Raw genomic sequence first — 12,817 nt, forward strand, 5'->3', positions numbered from 1 at the left:
TAATGTTAAGTTTTGAATGGCTGATACATACTTTAACCAATCATAAAAGACCAAGAGACATTTTAATTGAATGTCCATTCTCCGCAGAGTAGTTTGGTTGTGACCTGAAACGGGATAAAACCAGTTAATCACAAAAGCATGATATTGTCTATTTGTCAGACCCAGAAATAATTATACAAATAAATAGTTCAGTTGTTTTCTACAATGATATTTTGTCAAATAAACAGAACTCACGCTCACACATAAATGTTAATATCTCCGAATATGACGGTTCCTTTTTGGTTTGTTGATTTAATTTAATTTAAAGTCAGGTGGAATAGATTTTCTTCATTTATACATGTGTGTGTTACTTAGGCAATATTAACAGAAATGTGTTCACTTCAGAGAAATGGGAAATGGGAATCCAATTTGAGGATCTAAGAGAGAGGAAGGTTTGATCCATAATTGGCCACACGCTTTGCTGATTTATTTACAAAATAAAATTATCCACAACTGAGTCAGACAGAACCTATCTGTCTGACTCAGAAACTCGGTTTCTGGGACCTATCCAATGTTTGTAAATGTTTGCTACTTTGGAGTCCTTATGGAGCTGTTTGAACTGATTGGTTTCTAAATCCAATCAGAACGTCTTGGAGTTATTTCGATCCAGACTCTTTGTGGGTTTGAAACAGGTGGGTTAGGCCAGAGTGAAAACACAGAACGCGTAAAGCAACGTGTTCAAAACATGTCATTGGCTTTGCTACTCTGATTGGTCAGAGATCATCTAATCACTGTCCACTTGTTTCAGTGCAACTCCTGTCATTTGTAGCGTGAACAACTGCAGTGAAGGGCTTGTTGAAATATGTGGCGAACCGTGGTGCAGATATTCAGTTGCTATTGCCAGGTGAAATTCAGATAGCCGGGCAACATCCTTTTTCTAACAATGCATCTGAAACACCTTTGTTCATTCCCCAACAGAGAGCACAGCCCCCACCCCAACACTGTGGTTTGTGGCTGAGACGGCTTTGCTCTACATTATTACCTGAGAAAGAACGAGAAAGCGACATTTCTCACCTAACAGTTTCATTTACAAGAAGAGTAACTGAAACAAGTTAGAGAAGAGGAGCCGTCGACAGCTGCATGGAACATTGTCGAAAACAGTAGCCCCAAGTCTCTTTTGCCCTACACGGACCGATCAAACCATTATGTGCACCTCTTTGGACACTTTACTCGCTAACTCAGTCTAGAGGTTGCTGAGGAAATGGACACAATGGAACAGTGGTTCTTACCAGGGTTTCTGGCTCTTTCTATGGTTCTCGGTGAAGGTAGGATCATCTTTATCTCTTCTCACTAACTCTCCAGTGTCTCAGTAACTTCCAGGGACTCCTGGTTCAGGGTCAGTTCAGTTCTGCTTATCCACAGTGACACAGAAGAAACTGTGCCAAAACATAAAAAACAGATAAGATTCATTCATTTTGGAAGCTTTGGGGCGGAAGCATTGGGTCAGCTTATCAGAGCAGCGTGGTTTTCACAAACAGCAGATTGTGACAGGACTGCTACTGATAATCTACATTATCTACGTAACTACAGATTTAATATATCTGAATTTAATTAAAGATTGTATTTGATACATTAGAATAGCATAGATTCTATACATAGAATATATTCAGTTTAACTCAACAGACTCTGATAAGGGTGGATCAGCTACTCATTTAAACTCTTTTCATAATAAAGGGCCAACTTGTGATTTTAGTCCTGAATGCTACAAGCAATCTGAAGAATCTACCACCTATACATGTGAATGGAGTCCACAGTTTGTGAAGAATGCCACCTATGAACTTTTTTTCAGGTAATTTAACTAGCTTTGTGTGGTTTGCGGACATAATATGCAGTTCAGAGACTTATAATTCAGGTTGTAGTTTTTCTTCTGCCATGACACTGGCAGTGACCGCCAATTTCCGGTTATCTCGTGACAAAGCAATTGATTCATTTTAGGGAATAATAATTTTTTAATAAAGAACATTTCAGCATTAACTAAGCATGTGCAGACTAAGTGTTGTGGAATGTCTGTGTGTGTCTGTGTGTGTGTGTGTGTGTGTGTGTGTGTGTGTGTGTGTGTGTGTAGCTGTATGCACAGTAAATAAGGCTGACACAATTAAGACAGGTCATCCTTCTGGACCAAATGTTGTTGCCGTCCTGAACTTTTTCAGGCGCTCCAATTCCACAGCGGATACATCCCTGGGCTCTAGCAACAGCAGCTATATCCATGTGACTGATGATAAACTGATCACCAAAGTGTCGGTGGATGTATGGGTGGTCGCTCACACAAAATACAAGAGCTGCAACTCATTCACATTCTCTGGTATACTCAGTGAAAGAGGTAAATTAACCCAATTCAGTTGTTTTTACAAGGGATTACTGAAATGACCGCGGGATGATTCATCCCAAGATTCATTAGCATTTCTTTTGTTCTTATTGCAGTCAAGTATGGAGCTCCCCAAATGATTTCTATGTCAAGAACCTCAAGTAATCTCACCCTCCGCTGGGGAAACAAGAAAGGTAATGAAGTCAGTCAGTGTCGAGGACAGATTTAAGGGAGGGCAGGAGCTTAAAGTAAAAATGTTCCTCCATTTAATGGTTTATAATAAATCATCAAGTTTGTAGCTAGGCCTCGGGTCAGACAGTTAAAGCAGTACCAGTGCACTAGGGCCTACAATAATTATTCAAAGTCAATACTTTTCCCGGCCACCCCCATGATAAATACAGACTGGACCCTGCATCCTGGGCACGGGGGAGGGTTCCTCCTCGGAGGGGGACTGGTTGGTCACCCCCCCCAATTTTAGATATATCAATAATGGGAAAGTCCTGAAAATCCTGATACCCTTTACCCTGAACCCCCAAAATGAAACACAACAATACACCCTTGCTCATGTTTCTGCATGGCAGGCCCTCTAGATATTTTCAGACGGGGTTCTGCATGCTTTTCCCTCTAGATATTTTCAGACAGGGTTCTGCATGCTTTTCCCTCTAGATATTTTCAGATGGGGTTCTGCATGCTTTTCCCTCTAGATATTTTCAGACGGGGTTCTGCATGCTTTTCCCTCCAGATATTTTCAGATGGGGTTCTGCATGCTTTTCCCTCTAGATATTTTCAGACGGGGTTCTGCATGCTTTTCCCTCTAGATATTTTCAGACAGGGTTCTGCATGCTTTTCCCTCTAGATATTTTCAGACGGGGTTCTGCATGCTTTTCCCTCTAGATATTTTCAGACGGGGTTCTGCATGCTTTTCCCTCCAGATATTTTCAGACGGGGTTCTGCATGCTTTTCCCTCTAGATATTTTCAGATGGGGTTCTGCATGCTTTTCCCTCCAGATATTTTCAGACGGGGTTCTGCATGCTTTTCCCTCTAGATATTTTCAGACGGGGTTCTGCATGCTTTTCCCTCCAGATATTTTCAGATGGGGTTCTGCATGCTTTTCCCTCTAGATATTTTCAGACGGGGTTCTGCATGCTTTTCCCTCTAGATATTTTCAGACGGGGTTCTGCATGCTTTTCCCTCTAGATATTTTCAGACGGGGTTCTGCATGCTTTTCCCTCTAGATATTTTCAGATGGGGTTCTGCATGCTTTTCCCTCCAGATATTTTCAGACGGGGTTCTGCATGCTTTTCCCTCTAGATATTTTCAGACGGGGTTCTGCATGCTTTTCCCTCCAGATATTTTCAGATGGGGTTCTGCATGGTTTTCCCTCTAGATATTTTCAGACGGGGTTCTGCATGCTTTTCCCTCTAGATATTTTCAGACGGGGTTCTGCATGTTTTTCCCTCTAGATATTTTCAGACGGGGTTCTGCATGCTTTTCCCTCCAGATATTTTCAGACGGGGTTCTGCATGCTTTTCCCTCTAGATATTTTCAGACGGGGTTCTGCATGCTTTTCCCTCCAGATATTTTCAGATGGGGTTCTGCATGCTTTTCCCTCTAGATATTTTCAGACGGGGTTCTGCATGCTTTTCCCTCTAGATATTTTCAGACGGGGTTCTGCATGCTTTTCCCTCTAGATATTTTCAGACGGGGTTCTGCATGCTTTTCCCTCCAGATATTTTCAGACGGGGTTCTGCATGCTTTTCCCTCTAGATATTTTCAGACGGGGTTCTGCATGCTTTTCCCTCCAGATATTTTCAGACGGGGTTCTGCATGCTTTTCCCTCTAGATATTTTCAGACGGGGTTCTGCATGCTTTTCCCTCTAGATATTTTCAGACGGGGTTCTGCATGCTTTTCCCTCTAGATATTTTCAGACGGGGTTCTGCATGCTTTTCACTCTAGATATTTTCAGACGGGGTTCTGCATGCTTTTCCCTCCAGATATTTTCAGAAGGGGTCATGCTGTTGTACACCAGTGTGCACACTGTGAGCACATTCCACCCAGACTTTGTCTCCGCTACTTGAGCTTACAGTTTAGTGGACAGTTTGGCTTGGTCTAGAAGGGGATGATGATGATGAAGTAATGCCACAGGGTACAAGGTGTAACCAGTCTTGTGATAAGCACGAACAATGTGACATGGCAACCCTCTCACCAGCGCACTTTCCTAAAGGTGATGCAGTGGATGTCGAGGTCAGAAGAAGAGAGAACAGCTCAGGGACATGGGTGAGACTTGTCACCATTATCCCATAAAATGGTATCTTAAATACAGCAGATTCCTATTTTACCCAACTTTTTATAATGTTCACTTTTCCAGAATACTTCCAAATTCCAAGTCAATAAAGGTAAGCTCTTTGGGGAAATAAGCAGCCCTCTGTTGAAAATGTCCGCCTGTTTTGTTGTATTTCCTTTGCACTTAATGGACAACTAATATAAATACATGTTTGTTACTTTATTGCAGTGGGGTTCAAAGTATAATACAGCTTTAGTGTTAATGAATGTGAATACGTATTAGCGAGACCTGCACTAAACTTGTGTTTGTGCAGCCATGCTCACCCTTGAGGATCTCCAGCACCAACAAGTGTACCAACTGCAGCTTAGACAAAAGTCCAAGATCGCCAAACATCCCTTGTGGAGTGACTGGACTCCGATCCTTAATGTTCCCACTGGTAAGCAATGGATATGTAAACAAGTGGGGCAGGTGGTTACAGCCTGCATTCAAACAGGGCTTTGCCTTTTTAAGAATGTTTGTTTGAAATTGTAATTTTGTTGCAGAAATCCAAGATCCACCAGAGGTTAACTGGACAGTCGTAGATTTCAGCAATGGTACCCGTCTACTTAAATTGAATTGGGGTGTAAGTTAAAAAATGCTAAGTAACGCTAATTACGATTAGGATCTATTGGGGTGGGATTACACATTTTCTACATTATTCAAAATGTTTACACAACTATATTTTCCAGATATCAACTTATCCAGTATCTGTCGGACAGGTGAATTATAACCTTTCTCTGCATATTTGGCCTTGCCAAACAAATCAGAAGAACTGGAGCAATATCAAATCCACTGAGTTCAATGTTTCTGTGACTTATTCTGCTGTCAGTGGTTCAATTGCTGCTTTTAATAAGGTGGGAAATGTACAACAGAGAAATTTCCTTATCCCAGCAAAACATCTTACAAATTGCAGCAAGGGTAAGTACTGTGTGGTTTTTTGTGTATGCATGTTATGCTTCATACTATGCACATACAGCAAATATAGTGCTGCTTGAATTTTTGCTGCTATAAACTGGATACCAAGGCAATTAGATCAGTAAAAACGCATTGTGATGTCATACATGTGGTGTACGTTCTCATATACCTATTAGCCAATCTCCATTCAGGATTTAAACCACCCAGGTTATGAGACCAACATATATACCATGGCTAATGGGCGTGTCTAGGCTTTCTGCGATGCGTCATGCCTGAGAACAGCTCGTAGGCATGTTATATTGGCTATATACCACACAACCCACGCCTTATTGTTTACATGTATATTCACCTTTACACAATTATATAACTTTTCTTTAATCCAAATTGTGTTATCTTTCCCTCAACTAGCTTGGCGTATTGACAAACCCACTCCACACAAGTATGTGCCGGTCCTTAAGAAATCCTGCCTGGAGTGGTACAAGCTGACAGATGGAGAAACATCACCACACAAAGTGAATATAATAGTTAAACAAGTGAACGAAACACTACAAACTATCAGAAAAGGTAATGGAGACCTTAACTCATGTTTTTTAAATAAGAATTTGTTGGTGTCTTTATAACAGGTGTGACTGTGCAGGTGAGCTAAAGAAAGTCAACGTGTTTGTTTTGTTTCAGAAATGGACGACTACCTGCCCTACTACTATTTCGTTCACCATCAATCCGACAAACGGCTACCGCAAACAATAGAAATGTGCCTCATGTATAAAATGGAGGGAGGTGAGCAACACCCCGATAATTAGACTAAGCTGTAATCTTAGTCTGTGCACTTATTTACTCTTTTGTCCTTCCACTCAAAAGACAAAGGGTTCCTATTGTTTACAGGGGGGAATGAAGACCTACGGCATGTTGATATTTCACTTTATGCACAACTTAATTCCACAGTGTGTGGTGTGTAGTATCTAGAAATGCATGCTACAGGTCATTCTGATTTTACGGCCTGTATTGAAGTCTTTGGCAAGTTCGTTTTGAATGTTGTGGGAACTGAGGTCCAAGCTATGACTTTGGGATTAATAGAGTGGTTGAAAAATTTACTCTGAACAGCCCAGCACCGTGCAGCTCGATTTGCATTCGGCAGAGAACACCAGAATTGGCAGGTTCGCCATTGGCGCCCTGTTCTCTTCACAGATAAGAGCGGGTTCACGCTGAGCACAAGTGACAGATGTAAAAGAGTCTGGAGACGGCGTGAGAAATGTCATGCTGCTTGCAACATCATCCAGCATGACCGGTTTGGTGGTGGGTCAGGGATGGTCTGGGGAGGCATATCCTTGGAGGGTCGCCCAGACATGCTAGCCTGCGGGACATTGACTGCTGTTAGGTACCTGGATGAAATGGGTTCCTCCTGGTGCAGGACATTGCCCGGCCTCATGTGACAAGAGTGTGTAGGCAGTTCCTGGATGACGGAGGCATTGATTTCATTGACTGGCGCTAACGTGCCCCAGACCTGAATCCAATTGAGAACCTCTGGGACGTTATGTATCGCCGCCAAGTAGTGCCACAGACCTTCCAGGACCTCACTGATGCCCTGATCCAGGTCTGGGAGGAGATCCCCCAGGACACCATCCGTCGTCTCATGAGGAGCCTGCCCAGACGTTGTGGGGAGTGTATACAGGCACGTGGGGGCCATACACACTACTGAGTCACATTATGAGTTGAAGTGATGAAATTCACACAAGTTGGAACAGCCTGTGATTTCAGTTGTTTACTTACATTTTTGGTGTGTGTTTAAAATCCAGCCCTCAATCGGTTGATGATTTTGGTTTCCATTGACCGTTGTTACATCATTTTGTTCTCAACTAATTACACAACATACAGTAAAGATTTTCATCTTTAATATATTTCCTTCATCGAGATCTGATGTGTGATTTAAGTGTTCCCTTAATTTTTTGCAGCAGTGGAGTAAGAAATAGACTCCAATACACCAATCTTGTTGTTAGCCAATGTATCTTCTACAAAAATTGGAAGAGGTAGCTTCCATCTTGGGACATTACTTTTTGATAATATTATGAGAATTACATTATTTAAAATTTAAGCCTAAACACTAATATGGGGGGCCTTTGGGGGGGGGGCAAAACATTGGCCCTCACTCATGAAACCTTCTCAGAAATGATCTCAGATTAAAGTGTGATTATTTATGTTCCAAGTATGTCCATAGTATTGGCATGAGTGACTTTAAACCAGCAAGGCAAAGCAAGTTTATTTGTCTATGGCATTACATACACAAAGGCAATTCAAACCTTACAAACGCATGAACAACAGAAACAAGATAAAAAAATGAAGCAAAGAATTAAAGGAATAAATCATGCATTGATAAGGTAGTGATAATGTTTTTTTCATATGTGTTATATTCCTTATCATCTCATTTTATATTACCTATTATTATTAGTAGTAGTATTATAACTGTGGTTGTTGTCACTGAGGATATGATTGTTGCTTATCATGGTAATTGTCTTATTGCAAATTTAAGCTCTGCCAAATTTTTTTGACCTTGGCTTACACAGTCTCTGACCAGATGTGAGTTTGATCTTAATGATAATATTGATGAATACCAGCTGTCGGTGAAATGACCATATCATTCTTTTAAGATCAAATTTGATCGTACCCACATTTCATGAATGAGGGCCTACCTGTCGGTAGTGAACTTTGATGTACAGCCTCAAACAAATATGTTTTATTTTCAGTGCCCAGGAAGGCACCTGAGAATGTTACTGTTCATTCAACAACCACTTCTGCAGTGCTGCACTGGAACCATATTCCTCTGTCACACCGACAAGGGTTCCTTACATACTATAAAATCTGCTACAGAAGAACCCAAAATGGCAAAGGCAACGCTAAAACCGGTGAAGTCCTGCTTTTTACTACGCAAGTTGGTATTCTGCAGTGTGGCAGTGCTTGACTTGGACTGGAACAGTACGGAACGGTGTTCCAGTACTTCAAATTTTAGGCAAACAGCGTTTCGGTTACTTTTTTAGGCAAAAGAGAGAGCCTTATTGCAACAAACCTTATTAACACACACATTTTGATGAACATTGTCTAATGTGCAATTTGACAGTTCCTGCTCTTATTGTAGCCCAAGTCAAGCACTGTTCTGTGGTGAACGTGTCATTGATTGAATTTGAACAGACACTGTAAATGTATTAATATAAAATGTCTGTCTCTTATCAGAGTGTCACAACATTTCAGCGTCAGAAACAGAGTACAGTATTCAAAACCTGACACCTCAGTCCACATACGAAATCCAACTCTCTGGTGGAACAGTGGCTGGGTTTGGGCCACCAGAAACCATCAATGTCATGACTCAAACCCAGTTTCCTGGTAGGAATCAACATTATATGATAATATTAACTATTTTTAAGAAACAAACTAAGCTATATCTGAGAATTATCAAAAAGGTCAAGTGTTTTTTTTTAATAATGAGAGTAAGAATAATGTTATGACTTATCTTTACCACTTGTGATTTTCACGTTTCACATGAGTGATATGTACAGTACTACTTCTGTCCGTATTATGTGTTCATGCAGATTTAAGGTGCTTAACCCATGCAAACCAACAGAATATAATACATATCTTCTTCATCTTCTCCTCCTATAAGGCTGGATCATACCTGTTGTCGTTTTAATTGGAATATCAATAACACTATGTTTCATTTACATAAAGAGGTGAGCTGAATCTTTTTCCCATGCCATCACAACCTCAGGGATAACGATTTAAGGAGTCATCCAGTGTGGACTATTTGTAATTTTCTAATGTCACGCATACCAATCACAGCATCTACATCTTTTATTCAATTTGCCAGACATCAAAGCAAGATCTTTCCACCAATACCACGTCCTGTGGTTGTGGAATATTCGATCTTTCGAGTGAGAAATCAGGTAAGATCCATTTAACAATTTTCATATTGACGACTTGGGATCTTTCTCCTCCGTGTAGGACTTCACATTCCTAGAATCTTTGGACCTATGTTAAAATGTATCCATTTATTCAATTCTTAAGAATGTTGTTGAAAAAACTTTTTTACAGGAAACACTGAAATGGGTTCTTTGTAGAGTTATTTTAAAGGTTCCGTCTACAATCTTGTGTACAATGATCCCCGCACTTTCAGTTTGAAGAAACCCTTAAGGATCCCCTCGGTATCTTTTCATTTTTTAATGGAGACTAGATTTATGCCATAGCCAATACTGATGGAGCACTTCCTGACATCCACTGAGCATCGTGAAGCTGACACCATAAAAGGCAGGGTTGGTGATTCAGGTGATTGGTCTATTTGAAAACGCTGTCTTGAGGAAAGCACCTGCTGAGCCAGCAAAGTACAGCTGAGGCGAGAAGAAAGTGTCTTCCGCACAACAGTTGTTGCAAACTTTCCATTCTTTTAACAAACCATGTTGCACACCAAAACATACTGAACAGCTAGTTCATATACAACTGTAAATTAGGTCAGCTTTTTTGTGTTAACAGTTTTTTAATCATTTGTAACTGTTGTATTATACTTGTACAGCATGTAATTACCTTTCATTGTCCCAGGGTTCATACTGTTATCATTTAAACACTGGCCCAACTGTTCAAGTTCCTTAGAAAGGTTTCATGTAAAGTCTTGATTCGGTCCTCAACGGGTGTCTCTTTGTTTACCCAGGACATTTATGATTAGGTCCTGAATGAATGTCTGTTGTCTACCCAGGACATGGATGAGATTAAGGAGGAGGTACATGAGCTGCAGCTGCACGACAAGAGGAGCAAAGAGCCCAAATCTGAGGAGACCAATCTGCTTAACGTGTGCAGGAGATATGAGTGTGAAGACACTGATGAGAACAGCCTGGGAGATCCAATGAGCCCTGAATACGAGGGCCAGGTGTTACGGCTAGAAACTGTCGATTCAAACCCAGCAGAGACTGACTGTGAGGTGGCCATGCTTATGTACAGGAATGGTCTGGTCTTTGACATGAAGGCCGAATACACAGAGGATGCTGGAACCCCCTTGTAAACCTCACAGCAGTCATTTGAATCATTCTTGTTGATAACTTAATTAGGATAAATATTGGCATATTTCACGGTGACTGTTTTCCTGGGATCTGATCGTAAACGGTCAAATCTTATTTTTTTTTACTTAGATGTTGAAATAAAGACCAATGCCGATGGGACATATTCAGACAACTTAAAACTAAGGAATGGGAACCACTGTGGTAATTGACTAAAAAGTAAATAAAATCAATTAGATGACCCTGATTCCCAAACATTTGGGACACTGCGTGAAATGCAAATAGTGACAGAATGCAGTGATGTACAAATCATTTAATCCCAATATTTTATTTAAAAAAATGGTACAAAGACAACATATCAAATGTTGAAACTGAGTAATGTTTTTGGGAAAAATAAATGCCTGTTTTCAATTTGATGCCAACAAAATTTTACCACTGTGTTGCATCACCTCTTCTTTTAACAATACTCTGTAAGCGTTTGTGAATTGAGGAAAACAAAAGTGTGGGGTCTTTTTTGTCATATTTTTCATTTCATAATGCGCCAAATGTTTTCAATGGGTGACAGGTCTGGACTGCAGGCAGGATAATTTAGCACCCAAACTCTTTTAATGCGAAGTCATGCTGTTGTACGATCAGAATGTGGTTTGGCATTGTCTTGCTGAAATAAGCAAGGCCTTCCCTGTCTGGATGGCAGCGTATGTTGCTCTGAAATCTGTATATAATGTTCAGCATTAATGATGCCTTCCCAGATGTGCAAGTGACCCTGAGGGCCCGAAGATCACGGCCATCCAGTATTGTTTTTCAGCCTTGCATACAGAGATTTCTCCAGATTCTCTGCATCTTTTAATGACATAATGTACTGCACTGTAGAGGATGAGATCCCCAAACTGTTTGCAATTTAACATTGAGAATCATTATTCTTAAATTGTTGCACTATTTGCCCGAGCAGTCTTTCACAGACTGGTGAATCCCTCCGTCTTTACTTTTGAAAGACTCATCCGCGCTGGGATATTATTTTAGACCCCATATTTTTTTTAGATGTTTCTGTCCTGTTGCCAATTAACATAATTCATTGTGAGATATTCCACTAGGTTTTTCTTTTCGCATTACACAACTTTTCCAGTCTTTTGTTGCCCCTGTTCCTGCTTTTTTGGAAACATGCTGCTGGCATCAAATTCAAAGTGGGCATATATTTTTCAAGAAATAATAAAATGTCTCAGTAAAAACATTTGATATGTTGTCTTTGTAATATTTTCTATTGAATGTAGGGTTTACATGTTTTGCATCATTGCATTCTGTTTTTATTTCCATGTTACACATCATCCCAACTGTTTTGGAAACAGTGTTGAATGTTGATGCATTCAAGTGGGTTTTAGAGTACAGGCTAGTGGAAGCCCACTTATTGCAAGTGTATCATGTAATATATGTGCATAATATATATATCATATCTCAGTTGATTATACATCCCAAATGTATAATTTATTAATAATAACTTTACACTGTGTATTGTCATTTTTCACTGAACCAAACTAAATAAACAATTTTTGCATCAGGTAAGACACATGACATGCTTCATAAAAAGCCTTAATATACATTTTGTGATTATTGTATTGAATCCGTGTCGGTGCCCCCCAAATCAGCCGTTACTTTCCCTGGGGTCCACTGAAAACCTAACAGACAATAGAGAATGTATAGATTGATCAAGTAAAACCAATGAAGTAATAACACACTGTAAACGCACATACATGTGTATATAACATGTCATAAAGCGTCTACAAGCTTATAAGTATCACCAACAATGCCACAGCCTGTATCTGTTGCTTAGTTGGACAATATAGCATTTTTCATGCATGTTGACATTACTCAGCTAGTTCATAAACAGATCATTATTATATTCCTGTTGATGTTAGCTGCGGATGAAATAATACAGGATAATGGCTTTTTATATACTGTATGTATTATTTTCTTCTAGACAATAACCTTGTTAGCTGTGTTGATATGTGTAGTGACTTATTTAAAAATGTCTCAGAATAGTATAGAGAAATGACTTACTGTATCATTATGATGCTTTATTTTAAGTCTTAAGTAGGCTGCAGAAATCCACTCTGCTCATAATAACTTTTACTCTGTGGGGTATACAGGAAATAGTGAAATAACAGTCTGAAACATCACACGTATGTTACCAGGGTGACCATTGCTTACT

The 12,817-nt window shown here is 40.0% G+C and overlaps 1 protein-coding gene across 2 annotated transcripts; it reads left to right on the top strand.

The window, feature by feature from the left end:
• Nucleotides 1–872: 872 nt before the first annotated feature.
• il12rb1 (interleukin 12 receptor subunit beta 1) lies at nt 873–10,960 on the top strand. 2 transcript variants are annotated; one of them, XM_013134792.3, is made up of 16 exons: nt 873–1,304; nt 1,714–1,828; nt 2,190–2,359; nt 2,461–2,538; nt 4,571–4,623; nt 4,715–4,742; nt 4,944–5,066; nt 5,173–5,252; nt 5,359–5,587; nt 5,993–6,148; nt 6,260–6,361; nt 8,323–8,481; nt 8,807–8,956; nt 9,234–9,300; nt 9,438–9,513; nt 10,317–10,960. In XM_013134792.3, the coding sequence occupies exons 1-16, from the start codon at nt 1,241–1,243 to the stop codon at nt 10,617–10,619; spliced, it is 1,953 nt and encodes a 650-aa protein (XP_012990246.2). In that variant the 5' UTR covers nt 873–1,240; the 3' UTR covers nt 10,620–10,960. The 2 variants fall into 2 exon arrangements, with proteins under 2 accessions (XP_012990246.2, XP_019904345.2); XM_020048786.2 differs by lacking the exons at nt 873–1,304; nt 1,714–1,828 and having other exon boundaries at nt 2,290–2,359; nt 2,438–2,538.
• The last annotated feature ends 1,857 nt before the right edge of the window (nt 10,961–12,817 follow it).

Source organism: Esox lucius, chromosome 8 (assembly GCF_011004845.1).
Source record: "Esox lucius isolate fEsoLuc1 chromosome 8, fEsoLuc1.pri, whole genome shotgun sequence".
In the NCBI taxonomy this organism is placed as follows: domain Eukaryota; kingdom Metazoa; phylum Chordata; class Actinopteri; order Esociformes; family Esocidae; genus Esox; species Esox lucius.

Excerpts from the sequence above, each read along its gene's own strand:
- il12rb1 (XM_013134792.3), top strand. The coding sequence starts at position 1,241 with ATGGACACAATGGAACAGTGGTTCTTACCAGGGTTTCTGGCTCTTTCT. Across the intron at positions 5,588-5,992 it reads TCTTACAAATTGCAGCAAGG|CTTGGCGTATTGACAAACCC; the intron begins GTAAGTACTGTG and ends TCCCTCAACTAG. Across the intron at positions 6,362-8,322 it reads CATGTATAAAATGGAGGGAG|TGCCCAGGAAGGCACCTGAG; the intron begins GTGAGCAACACC and ends TTTTATTTTCAG.